The following is a 13926-nucleotide window of genomic DNA, read 5'->3' on the forward strand; positions in this document are numbered from 1 at the left end:
GAGCAGGCGAGGGGGCCCCGGGGCGCTCCCGGGCCCTGCGCGGCGCCTGAGGGGCCGGGGCGAAGCGCGAAGGGCGGGCGCGCCGCGCCGCCAGCTTCGGTGTGGGCCCTCTCGGCTGCCTCCTTGCGCCTTCGCTTCGGCTGAGGAGAAACGGGGAGAAAATGGCAAAGTCCGGAGGAGGCGGCGGCGGCGGCGGTGGTGGTGGCGGCGGCGGCAGCGGGGGACTGACTTGGGTGGTAAGTTGCGGGGCTGCGTTTTGTTGTTTGTGTTTTTGTTGTGTGTGGTTTTTTTTATTATTTTATTTTTTAATTTCTTTTGCATCCTTTGTGTGTGTGTGAAGAGCGGAGGTTGGCTTTTAAAGGAGGAAGAAACTGCCGGCTGGCGTGAGAGGGGAAGCGCTGTGGAGCCGCTCTGTGGAGGGATGCGGGGAGAGGGAGAAGACAGCCGGGGTTTGGACTTGGGGTGGGCTTAGCAGGAGGGGAGCTTGCAGTCCTGAGGGGCTCCTTGGGGTGCTCGGGACTGTGAGGAAAAGGTTAGCCTGTGAGCAAACGGGTAGGAAGGAACCTCCTGCCCTGGGGGGAGCGGGTGGGTCAGGAGGGCTGTGTTGAAGTCGCTGTCCTCCGAAGTGAGTTGTGGGCTGTCCCGCGTCCCGCGAAAGTCGCAGTTGCTGCCTCTTGATGCTAGAGCAAAGTCTTGGGTGGTGGGCTACCAAAGGGGCTTGGTGTTGATCCCAACTTCTTTCCTAACTGTCTGGAAAGACAATACCTGAAGTTCATAGGCTTCAGAGATGGTTAACGAGAAGGCTTTCAGAGGAATTCAGGGGGCTGCTTTCATTTGCATCTTGGAATTAAATTTCATTATCTTACTAAAGCTGTAATTTTGTAACAAGGCCAAGAAGGGTTGTTTTTGCTGCTTTTCATGGGTTGGTCAGAAGTAGTAAGACTTGAGAAGTGGCAGGTGATAACTGAGTCTAGAACCAGTGAATCATTTTGAGCCGTTTTAAAGTCTTTTGAGAGTATTAACCCCGACTCAGAGTGCAGAGGGATGCTCTCTTCTGTAGTAATAGTGGATGCTCTCTGGTTGTGGTAAGACCTGAGGAAGGAGGAGCAAAGATGACCTGAAGGGGTCTTATTCAGCCAATCAGTAACTTCCCTGCCTTTCTCTTGTGCAGTGTAGCATTCAATAGAGGGTAACTTCTTTAATGATTGAGTAAAAGACAGTGTATCTTGATAGGTAGATGATGAGGTGGCTGCGACTTTACTCAGATGCATGTGCTTTACAGAGTTAGGAACTTTTAAGAAGTCTTGTTAAAGAGAATAATAGCTAACTTCTTCTGTTATGTCTTTCTACATCTTTGAGCTGTTGGAAAGAATGTGAATAGCATTATTGGGGTGAACAAATCCTGTATATTCTGATGGTGGACTTTTTATGTGGCTTTACTGCATTTTATGTTGGTAATTTGCTTTTTAATTTTAAGAAGCTGGCAACATGGGAAGGTATATAAAAATGAGCAAGTTTCTGGGCGTGCCTTTTGAAATTAGACAGTTTAGATATGGGAACAGCCTTGGTAGAGAAGCTGAAATTATTCTCCTTTCCTTCCTGCGGTACTATGTGATCTTTATCAACCGTGGTCTTTGGGTAGCTCTTCAGAATTAAGGTTTTTACAGGCTAGGTTGGATCAAGTAACTGAAAGTTTTGCAGCTTATATAGAAAACTGCAGAATGAAGTGTGAAAATCACCGAGTAGACATTTTTAATGTAACATGTTCTTAAATGTAATGGGGGTGAAAGTATGGTGAGTCAACAGTTTCCTACAACGCGAAGTAATCAAACTTTTCCTTCTCTAAAAGCAGTAAAAATAAAAGTGCTTTTGTCATCTCAGAGTAGTTGTAAGGAAATAAATAGATTTTAGTTACATCTGTGTTCGCATTTTTCCAGAAAACAGTAGGATGTTGTTTCTTTCTCTCACATGCATTTTAAATGCTGAAGATAGGACTTCTGAGCCAGTTCCTAATGCCAGACTTGTTCAGTGTCATTTGTAGAACACTGGCATCCGAAAGAACAGTATTGTTGTGGCACCGAAATGGATGGGGGAGTGGCTAACGATAGGTTTAATGTGCCAGGCCAAAAAAAAAATGTTGGTTCAGATGATGGTCCATGAGTATATATCATATGCTGGCCTTAAGGATGAGAGGTACAAAGCTAGGTACAGTAATAGTTTCAGCTGTCTGGTTTCAATCTGCTTGCCATATATCTGCTGGGTATGCAACTACTTCCTATTTGGTTGTATGTTGTTTTGGAACTACCTTGATCTTTTTAGACTTTTTATTAGTGTGTTGAAACCACTAGGATGCTTACTTTCTGAGTAATGTATTTTGTATTGTTAGTGGTTTCTTTTTAAGACGATGAGTTAAACAATTGAAGGGTGACAGAAGTAAGTCAAGCTCTAAAGATGAGGAAACATTTAAAACTTAGTGTGATGTTAATTTGTGTTTCGAACTAGCAAATCCTATATATGTAACCTGGTGTTCACATTCTAGTAAAGAGTTGTATGTGTAACTTGAGCTTTGGTTGTGATGTAAAAGCATGCTTGTTCATAGGTTCAGCCAACTAGGAAAGAATTACATGCAGTTATGAAAAAGAAGGTGGTTTCTAACTTTATGGGTAAGGTTTTTGCATCCGAAGTCTGCGCAGGGTCTCTCCTGCACCAAGGACCTGCCTGCTGTTGCTGTATCCTGAGCTTCATCCATTACTCTGATGTAGGAGCAGGGGCTTTTGGGCAGGAGCAAGACAGGACTTGGTGGAAGAGTGTGGGCACATGACGGGCTGCCCAAGAATTATTGTATGTTACTGCTGTATCATGAGGCTGTCCTTGTAAGCTGGCAGGATTCTACCTAACGAAGTACAAACTGCTAAGCAAGTATGACTAGTAATATGACCAAATCCTAATCAAATCTTCACTTTTTAGAAATAAGCATGCTGTCCTAGAGGTGAACCGCGTGTAAATAGTTCTTCTTTATTCTTTTTATTGCTGCTTATTACCACTTCATTAGTTTCAAAAGCAGGAGTAGGTGGCTGAAGTTTCTACCCCTGAATCCTCTAGACCTTTAGTTGCCTCTCTAGACCCAGGTTAAAGCTTCAAATTAGCTGTCTCTTCTTTCTGGTTTTTTTTTTTTGTTTGTTTGTTTTTTTTACCTGGATCAGGCCTTCTGTATCTTCAGTGGCTGAAGCTAGGCCTGGAAGACAGTTGTCATATATGTACCAGTTGTTACATATACTGTCTTATCTTTCCTCTGCTATATTGTGGTGTCTGCGGGTGGGGTGGGGAAGAAGACATTGTTGCCAGGTCTTGTTTCAGTGCTCCTCTCTGGTTTCTAAGTAAGTGTCTGTTCTTTTGCTATTATGTTGACCAGAAAACTGTTGCTTTTTGTGCCCCACATGCCCCACTTCCCTTTCTTGTGTGTTTTGGGGTTTTTTTGTTGTTGTTGTTGGGGTTTTTTTTGCTTTTGTTTTTTTTGTTGTTGTTGTTGGGGGTTTTTTTGCTTTTGTTTTTTTTGTTGTTGTTGTTGGGGGTTTTTTTGCTTTTGTTTTTTTTGTTGTTGTTGTTGGGGGTTTTTTTGCTTTTGTTTTTTTTGTTGTTGTTGTTGGGGGTTTTTTTGCTTTTGTTTTTTTTGTTGTTGTTGTTGGGGGTTTTTTTGCTTTTGTTTTTTTTGTTGTTGTTGTTGGGGGTTTTTTTGCTTTTGTTTTTTTTGTTGTTGTTGTTGGGGGTTTTTTTGCTTTTGTTTTTTTTGTTGTTGTTGTTGGGGGTTTTTTTGCTTTTGTTTTTTTTGTTGTTGTTGTTGGGGGTTTTTTTGCTTTTGTTTTTTTTGTTGTTGTTGTTGGGGGTTTTTTTGCTTTTGTTTTTTTTGTTGTTGTTGTTGGGGGTTTTTTTGCTTTTGTTTTTTTTGTTGTTGTTGTTGGGGGTTTTTTTGCTTTTGTTTTTTTTGTTGTTGTTGTTGGGGGTTTTTTTGCTTTTGTTTTTTTTGTTGTTGTTGTTGGGGGTTTTTTTGCTTTTGTTTTTTTTGTTGTTGTTGTTGGGGGTTTTTTTGCTTTTGTTTTTTTTGTTGTTGTTGTTGGGGGTTTTTTTGCTTTTGTTTTTTTTGTTGTTGTTGTTGGGGGTTTTTTTGCTTTTGTTTTTTTTGTTGTTGTTGTTGGGGGTTTTTTTGCTTTTGTTTTTTTTGTTGTTGTTGTTGGGGGTTTTTTTGCTTTTGTTTTTTTTGTTGTTGTTGTTGGGGGTTTTTTTGCTTTTGTTTTTTTTGTTGTTGTTGTTGGGGGTTTTTTTGCTTTTGTTTTTTTTGTTGTTGTTGTTGGGGGTTTTTTTGCTTTTGTTTTTTTTGTTGTTGTTGTTGGGGGTTTTTTTGCTTTTGTTTTTTTTGTTGTTGTTGTTGGGGGTTTTTTTGCTTTTGTTTTTTTTGTTGTTGTTGTTGGGGGTTTTTTTGCTTTTGTTTTTTTTGTTGTTGTTGTTGGGGGTTTTTTTGCTTTTGTTTTTTTTGTTGTTGTTGTTGGGGGTTTTTTTGCTTTTGTTTTTTTTGTTGTTGTTGTTGGGGGTTTTTTTGCTTTTGTTTTTTTTGTTGTTGTTGTTGGGGGTTTTTTTGCTTTTGTTTTTTTTGTTGTTGTTGTTGGGGGTTTTTTTGCTTTTGTTTTTTTTGTTGTTGTTGTTGGGGGTTTTTTTGCTTTTGTTTTTTTTGTTGTTGTTGTTGGGGGTTTTTTTGCTTTTGTTTTTTTTGTTGTTGTTGTTGGGGGTTTTTTTGCTTTTGTTTTTTTTGTTGTTGTTGTTGGGGGTTTTTTTGCTTTTGTTTTTTTTGTTGTTGTTGTTTGTTTTGTGTTTATGTTTTTGTTATGCAATGAAAGGTAGGTCAGACCTGAAATAGGTGCCCCAATATGTTACTATTTACTTTCATTAAACATAATGCATTTTGTAGGCTTTGGAACTATGCATTATTTCAACAGTAAAGGGAAACCAGCATTCCCTCTTGCTCTTGTTGAATTTATGATTCTGGTGCCCTTAAGGAAGCAGTGTTGCAAAGAGATGTGATGACTCTCCTGAATATTTTAACACTAGAAAGAAATGTTTGTGGCTCAATCTGTCCTCGGACACAATAGTTCTCAAGAGGGATTCATTAGATGTTATGGCTTGCCTGCCAAAAAAAGTTTTTACCTCTTATCCTCTATCCTCCCTGCCACCATCCAGTCAAATTCTTTTGTTGTCTTCTTCCTGGTCCAATCTTGTCCTTGTTAGAGATCTGAATAATGTAGGGTCAAAGAAGTGACAGATATGATACCAAGTAGAGGCTTGGTGATGGAACAAGATCAGGGCTACCTCTTTGACTGCAACTGAGCCAGTCTGGCAGCTTAATTACATGCATCCTCATCCTGTGTATTCTGAGCTGGGAGGAAAATTTGTTCTAGTATAGGTCAAAGAATACTGAATGCATAGAAGTGGGGAACTGAATTGTAATAAACTCGGAAGGAATATCTATCTTGGGGTGAAGGTAGGATTGATTTGAAAAAAAAAAAACATGAGGGATTATTTTAGGTGGGGAAGGTGTACATCCAAGCATGTGTCCTCTGCTAATATTCTGTCTGTCTAGATTTGTGGTGTATGCATTTAATTTCTAAGCTACCCATGCTGTATTAAGGAGTAAGTAAGGAACTACTTTATTTGAACAGATAAAGTAGCCTTTCCAAATATAAGAGCGTGTAAGTAATCTAAGATAGGCTTGAAAATTTTTAGGTTTGAAAAAAATTACTGTTTAAATCTAGTATTTTATTTTCATAAACTTTATTTTGCAGAAGTAGATTTTCACCTTGCATATAAACTGTCTTGTGTGTCTACATGCAAAAGCAGTCTTCCAATGCATGTTTGTATTTCAATTAGTTAAAAGCAGCACATGTGATTTATAGCTGATGGATATGAGTGATTCTACCCCTTGGAATGGGTTTTATATATAATTCATATAGAGAGAACTTGGAAATGAAAACCAGTACAGAAAACTTAATTTTCTTCAATTTAAAGAGTAAATTTCTTGCAAGTCACCCACAAAGAAAATATTATTCTGCACTGTATAGGTGGTTTGAAAATTTTCAAAAGCAGATTGAGCAAAAATCTGTAGCTCTCAATGTGGATAACTGTGTGAAGAAGCCTGTTTTGAAAATTCTGTGCTTAGAGACCTAGTGGTGTCCTCTCAAGTACATGTAGAGAAACCCAGGTATTTTGGAAGAATGTATTTTAATGCTAATATCCCAAATTTAAAGTGAATATTAAGTCAAGGCATATGAAATGTTTATACAGAACTTTGAAAATAAATACTGAAATTTAATGTATATTTTAAGTTCTAGCAACCAATGGACGTGTCAAGATTAAACATACCAAATGTTCGTTTGTTGTTTGTTTTTTTTTTAAAAATAGGAGATAAGCATTCTTCAGAAGCAAAGCAATAGACCAGCTCTTAGAAATACTAATTTTTGTTCAAAAAATGTTTCCTTGTGATTTTCTTCAGGTAGTTCAGTAATGAGTACACAAAAGGTTGATGTGAAAAGCAGGGAAAGATTCCTTCCTCACTGATAAGTGAGGATCAGGTCTGCTAGTTTTAAAACTTCAGTGTGGTTGCAAATGATTTCACTCTTACAAACTGAGTCCTTTTAATTTATGTTTTTAAATGCATGGTGTTAAACTTTTTCTAGTTTCTAGTTTCTAAACTTCATCTAGTTTCATTTAATAAAGCTATTTTAAAATGCTGTTTGCATCAACGCAATTTCAATTTACTATAAATACAGTTTGCCACAGAAAGTGAAGTACTATTAATTTTTTATTAAACTGATAAATCTGTGTATTTGTTACACTTTAGACATCTTGCAATTCTAGTTTATTCTACATGAGAAAACGGGGAATTAGGAAAGTTAGTGTAAAGGCTGCTTGAGTTAGAAGATGTTTGAAAGATTCAGATCTAAACATCAAATCTATAGTTTCCTTTGGATATAATTAAACAAGCTCCTGAAAAGTAGGAAAAAAAAGTGTAAAAGAGGATTAAATTGTTTAATCTATTATGAGTATTTTTCATGATTTGTGAGGTAAAAATGCAATTGAGATATTAAGCAGTTCTCCTTTCGTGGTAGCTGTGTGTCTTGAAGAGGTACTGATTTCTTTTACATTTTTTTTTGGGGGGGGGGGATGTGCATGAATGAGTGGGCCTATTTAGTCTTGAGGTTTCCTGTTCCTTCTTTAAGACATTGAACAGTTGCAAGAAGTATGGGTGTGTGAAAAACTGGACCAATGTCTACCTTAGTGAGGTGCCAGCAACTCATCAGCTTTCTCAATCTGTGAAGGAATCTTCAAGGAGAGAGCAAAGAATAGTATTTTCTTGTCATGACAAAATTGCAGGAGCTATAAGATAACACTGAAGAGTTATTTTCTTGTAAATGGAAAGAAGCTGAGATAAAGTAGGGGGGAAAAAAGCTCTTAGAAGCAGATAACTTGGTCTGTAATGTTTCTGTAAGAGCGGTTAGAATTCTGGGGTCAGCCCCTGAACAGAGCATCTTTACCTATGAGAAATTGGTAGTGTGAGCTTCACTGGAGATACTGGAAAGCAGCTGTCCAATCTGTAGTAGCTGTTGGGTATTTTGACTTTTTAGGGAAGATAGTGTAGTAGTGTATGAACATTTCATTCTTGTGTTTATTCCCTTGGTAGTTGTCTACCATGATATAAAGATACAAGAATGGCAAGGTGTCTGGGGAAAAATAGCGCTGTCTGAGACTAGCTGATACAGAGAGTTGTAGTGTGTGCAGTCATTCAGGCTGTTGCCTCCATGCATCAACACGGAGCTCTATGTTGGCTGTGGTAATGTTTTTTCATATGCTGTTTTGTGATCCCATCTTAAAGTCTTTTCCACCACTGCTGTATTACAATAGTGTCATGAAAACTCTGCAGTATTATGTCATAATCTTGAAGTGGAAGCAAGTTGCTTGGAGTAGAGCAGTTGCAAGAAATGGGGCAGTTATTCTATTTTGTTATTAAGCAGACCCGGAAGAGAGTGTTTTCTAAAACTCAAAAATAAGAGACTGTATAAGCATGTGAGGAATCAGTAGAGGGGAGAAGTTCTTCACCTGGCTTGCTGGTGGAGAGGGAGAGAGGTGGTCGAGATACTTGGGAGAAAGCAAACCTGAAGTTGTATCATGTTAACCTGCCCTTCCTGATACTAGTTAGATCTTTCGGGATATGCCATGTAGACTTTCTTCTTTGCAAGCTGAGTCATAAATATACACGTCAGGTAACAGAAAGATGATCAAAACGCTGAACCATTTAAAGATTTATCTCAAAATATATTTGAGTCTTTTATATGGTACCTTTTATGGGGAGGGGTGAATTCTTCTACCTGCCAAGATGTATTTCTTAAGTTGCAAGTGTTCTGGTTGTCTTTGAGATTGTCAGCATTTTTAATGAGCAATCCTGAAAATCTTTTCATAATAACTTTTGTGGGAATGTTGTTATGGATGGATGAGTGGCTGAGGAAGGGTGTGTTTTGGAACAGTGCCCAGGCTTTTTTGACTTGTTGCTGCTTCTGTTTTCCTCCTTCTGAATTGCTGTAAATGTCTGGAGCACCAAACCTGTGTTCCTTTCTCATGGAGTTTAACACAGGTTTGAGAATAGAATATATAGTATATTTATGAGACTTATAAAACACTTCAATATTTGTAAAATCTCCAGAGGAACAGTAGGTGATGCATAGTAGGAGTTGAGCAATTAAACTCAAGCTATGTTTTTAAAAGAGCACTGGATTCATACTTACTTTAATGTGGCAGAAAATAATGAATTTTGAAAATGCAGAATGCTAGAAAACAGATGTGGTAGCATAGGGACTTCTAGTAATAAAAAAGCAGATGAGTATGAACTAATCATACTGTGTTCCTTTTAGGGCACCATATAAGGTACAAAACCATCAAGGATCACAGTCCAGCTGTTTAGTATGTCAACACAAGGTAGCCATGTAAACAACGTAAAGATACAGCTATCCTACTATACTGATAGTTATTACATTTGTGAGATCAAAAACTTAATTCAGTTGTACTATGGAGAAATGCTTCCTGTTGAAGAGTGCAGTCAGTTAAGTAACCTCCAAGTGATGTTTAGGCTCTCCTCTGTCACTATGTAACGTGACTAGTAATTCTGAAGCTGTTTGATTTGCTCTATGTATTCTCTTGCACCATGAGTGTCTTGAATGTTCAGCTCGTGCCTGAAGTTTTTTCTAGTTATTTCCTACCATTCATTTATTAGTCTGAAGACAGTTCAGCAAAGTAAAAATACCATGCAGTAAAATGTGAGTTCAGCTGGCCATGGAACTCATAGGATCTAGCAGGAAAGGTCACAGTGCTGTTCTAGGGATATATGTACAGCCTGAATGGGTTTCAAAGATTTTGTTCATGGGGAGGCTCTATCAGGTGGTGGTGTTCCCTTTCAAAGTAGTGTTTGCAACTGAGAAGTGTAAATGTGCTGAGACTCTAGAATACTTACACAGCACTCAAGCTGGTGAAGCAGTAAAGCATTAAAAAGGGGAAAGGACATGGGAAACACTGAGTTATGAAGAGGTGCTGCTGGATGCTGATAACCTAAAGTTCTGATATTGGTACCTCTAACTTGAGTTCTTGGCTAATGGAGTTGGCTGATGAAACAGTGGACCAAACAGATTTGCTTGTTCATGATCAAACAGCTTAATTCAGTGGTTCCAAGGATCACAGTTCTAAGAATCTGTAGGAAAACTGGCTTAAGTTGTCATAAATTTTAACGTTAATAAACTCATTTTCCATAAGAATTGTTTTTTTTTTTTTTTTCAACTGTCGTTTTTTTTTCCTTGTCTCTGAATTGTAGCTGGAAAAGCAGATTCTTAAAAGATCAATTTGTTACCAAGGCATCCATACATTAACTTTTTGATACTGGGTAAACAGTATCAAAACTTAGTATTGGAATAGAACTTGTCAGTTGATAGACAACTAAAAAATTTCAGACCCTTAAAAAATTTAACAGTAAAATGCAGTTAAATTGTCACGCATAGGCAGATGTTAGATATTTGCTTTTAAAGAAAATAGTAAAGGCCAGGATCTGAATGTACTGCTGATTGTATCCAAATCTGTGCCAAAAAAAAAAAAAAGCAGAACTGTTGCTGTAGTAATTTAATATAAATATAAGTGAATTCATATTTAAAACTAAATGTAATTTTCTGGTCAGAAGCAATTATAGTGAGCATATGTATTTGCACAAGAGTAGTGGTATTCACTTTTGAAAAGTCTGGTAGAGAAAGCAAATCCCTAAATTTTCATTTAAGCCTACTGTGCTACTATATTGTGCATTAATAGTCCTAAAATAAGGATGATTATTTTGTTTTGCTATTTAATAGGAAGATGAAGCTATGTAATTCTAAAAATATAATTTAGTGGTGCAACTAAGAAATCTAATGGTATCTGCTGAAAAGTATGGGGGGGTTTGTTATTTTAGCTGCATGTTTCTGCTCTTTTTGTTGCACCAGTTCTTATCTGATTCTCTATGAAGCTTGCTCAAAAAAATGAGCCAGCAGGTAACTGATCGCTTCTAGTTGATGAAAAATGAGGGGAAGGCTCTGTTTGCTCCTTGAACTGGTTTATTATGAGGTTGGTGTGATTCCCCTATATGAAGCGGAGAAGCAGGGGAGGAGAGAAGAAAGAAAGGATTTTTCCCTTTTGGCAGCAATTGACTGTTGTGTTTTTCTGTAATGGGAAAGTCTGACCATCCTCAAGTTATAGAATAATTGAATCATCAACACAAAACTCTGACATGATGCTTTCAGAGCCCAGAGCAAATTGTCCAAACCAGGAGATAAAAAATTTAGGAGCTTAAAATAAACGAACTTGTCTCACTGGTGTGAGACTAGTTCTGGGTGAGTTTATTGGGAACTCCTTTCTACAGTCAGCTTTGTGGAGGATACTAGAGAAAGGTGTAGTTCATGCCGCTAATGGTATGCAATGCTCTATGGAAATTTGCTGTGGTAATAGAGAACTGTTACTTTTGTGTGTTTTAATCTTGGCAGGATGGCCAAACCATTTGTTAAACACAGCAGGAGAGCGGTTTGTTTTGAAACTCCCTCCAGTTTTGTTTTCATGGTGGGAGGCATTCTCAGCCTGAGTTTTCTTTGGGAAAACTGCAAAATTTTTAGGTAACAATGTATTCATCATTTTTCTAAGGCCATTATGATTCAATATGTAACACCACACTACAATCGAGTGTGTGTTACCCATAAAACTACCTAGGATTACCATATTGCATGTATAAACTTGTTTGATGTATAGCACGTCTTCCTCAGAAGAGGCAGTTTGTTTTGAACTGTAAATGGTAGAAAATCTACTACTCCCTGGATTTCATTACTTAATTAACCTCCCTAGGTTTTACAGCTTAATTACACTCAAAACTTACTCTCTTGTCCCACTAAATGTGCTTATCCTACAGTTTTTTTTAGGGAATGTAGGACACATGACATGTAAGTTTCTAAATTCTTATGTCCCAAGGCTTCATTTGCCTTTAAGGCAGAAAAGACAAAGCCAAGGTGAAGGTAACTTCTTGTTCACATACTGATGTCTCTTCTCTAGCAGACAAGCATAAATGAACAGTCTAGAGAATGGGCCTTTTTTTCCCCACCTAATATGGGGAAGAAAGAATGGGCAGACTAAAGAAAAATTGATTTTTTGTTTGCCTATTTGTTTCATTGTTTTGGGTTTGGTTTTGGTTTTTTTGTTTGTTTGTTTTTTTAGTATCACAGAATCAATTAGGTTGGAAAAGACCTTTAAGATCATCAAATCCAACCATTAAGCTAGCACTGTCAAGTCCACCACTAAGCCATGTCCCTGTGCACCACATCTACATACCTTTTAAATACCTCCAGGGTTGGGGACTCAACCCCTGGGTGGCCTGTTCCAATCCTTGATAACCCTTTCAGTGAAGAATTTTTTCCTGATATCCATCCTGAGCCTCCCCTGATGCTACTTGAGGCTGTTTTCTCTTGTTCTATTATTTGTTACCAACCCCCACCTTGCTACAACCTCCTTTCAGGTAGTTTGAGACAGCAATAAGGTCTCCCCCAAGCCTCATTTTCTCCAGGCTGAACATCCCCGGCTCCCCCAGCTGCTCTTTGTAAGACTTGTGCTCTAAACCCTTCACGAGCTTCATTGCCCTTCTCTGGACACGCTCCAGCACCTCAATGTCTTTTTTGTGGTGAGGGGCCTAAAACCGAACACAGTATGTGAAGTGGGGCCTCACCAGTGCCAAATACAAGGAGAAAATCACTTCTCTAGCCTTGCTGACCACACTATTTCTGATGTATGCCAGGATGCTATTGACCTTCTTGGCCACCTGGGCACACTGCTGGCTCTTACTCAGCTGGCTGTCAACCAGTACCCCTGGGTCCTCTTCCACTGGGCTGCTTTCCAGCCACACTTCCCCAAGCCTCTAGCGCTGCTTGAGGTTCTTGTGACCCAAGTGCAGGACCAGGCACTTAGCTTTGTTGAACTTCATATAGTTGGCCTAAGTCCATCAATCCAGCCTGTTCAGATCCCTCTCTAGAGCCTGCCTTCCCTCTCCTGCCCGACTTGATGTCATCTGCAGACTTACTGAGGGTGCACTCGATGCCCTCATCCAGATCATTGATAAACATACTGAACAGAACTGGCCCCAGTACTGAGCCCTGAGGAGCACCACTTGTGACTGGCCTCCTACTGGGTTTAACTCTGTTTGCCACAGCTCTTTGGGCCCGGCCAGCCAGCCAGTTTTTCATGCAGCGAAGAGTATGCCTGTCCAAGCCACAAGCCACCAGTTTCTCCAGGAGAATGGTGTGGGAAACGGTGTCATAGTCTTTACTAAAGTCTAGGTAGACAATATCCACAGCCTTTCCCTCATCCACTAAGTGGGTCACCTTGTCATGGAAGGAGATTGGGTTAGTGTTGTTTGGACATAGTTTACAGTGTGGAGGAGAAGGTGACAGTGGCCAATACAGGATTAAGTCCGTGTAAGTGGGGAGACATTCACATTTTTCAGGATTTTCAACTACTTCTGACAGTGTGAAATTCAGCTACTTAAATAAAAGTAAAGCTTTTCCTTGAAGTAAAGAAAGATAAAGATATATATTCCTGTTATGGCAACATTGAAACTGATGCTGAAACCTAAGTTCTTTGTTCTAGCTTTACATTTTATTGTCTATTTAGATAGCAATAGCTTTTCTGTGGGGCTGCCAAACTTTTCCTATCAAATGTGTGTTGAAATTTAGCATGTTGAACTACAGGTGTTTGCAGCATAAGTAACCAAACTCAGCATGGTGACTCACTGTGATTTCAAAACACAAAGGAAGACTACATGATCCATTTTTCATTAAAAAAGGCAATAAAAGTCTCTGACATAATATGGATGTCATGCATGCTCTGATATATGCAGAAATTTCAATGGAGGAGACTGCAAAAAGGAAAAAAAAAATTGCAATCTGGGAAGAAAGAAGATGCCAAAACCAAATATGAGAGTTCTTCGGTTGAAGGTAGACAGTAAAAGTCTTGTTGCCAAACTATTGTCTATTAAAGACTACTTGAGTTCTGATTCTTGAGATTTCAAAAGGGAAGAATTATTATAGCTTTCACACAGTACTACATAAATGGATAACAAAAACAACTCCCAAAGAGAAACTCCACAATCATTGCAATCATACTGGAGAAAGCAGCTTCTGTAATAACACATGGTTGTGATAGCATACACAGTAGACTTCATGTAGTAAACTGAGCAGTAACTGATATCAACTGAGAATCAGTATGGTTTTTGCATACAGTTATCACTACGCTGTGTGTTAAGGGTGTTTAAGATGTTTGTTACATCTGAATTCGCAGTGT

General features: G+C 38.7%; 1 protein-coding gene across 2 annotated transcripts in view; it reads left to right on the forward strand.

The window, feature by feature from the left end:
* Positions 1 to 6: 6 nt before the first annotated feature.
* Positions 7 to 13926, forward strand: part of LOC106885493 (DNA topoisomerase 2-beta-like) — a 28106-nt gene continuing 14186 nt past the window's right edge. For both annotated transcript variants that reach the window (XM_014937718.1, XM_014937717.1), the window contains exon 1: positions 7 to 236. In XM_014937718.1, coding sequence (XP_014793204.1) covers positions 162 to 236 — 75 coding nt within the window. In that variant the 5' untranslated portion in view covers positions 7 to 161. The remainder of the gene's footprint in view (positions 237 to 13926) is intronic.

The sequence above is a fragment of the Calidris pugnax genome, unplaced genomic scaffold (genome assembly GCF_001431845.1).
Source record: "Calidris pugnax isolate Ruff unplaced genomic scaffold, ASM143184v1 scaffold11, whole genome shotgun sequence".
NCBI classification, from domain to species: domain Eukaryota; kingdom Metazoa; phylum Chordata; class Aves; order Charadriiformes; family Scolopacidae; genus Calidris; species Calidris pugnax.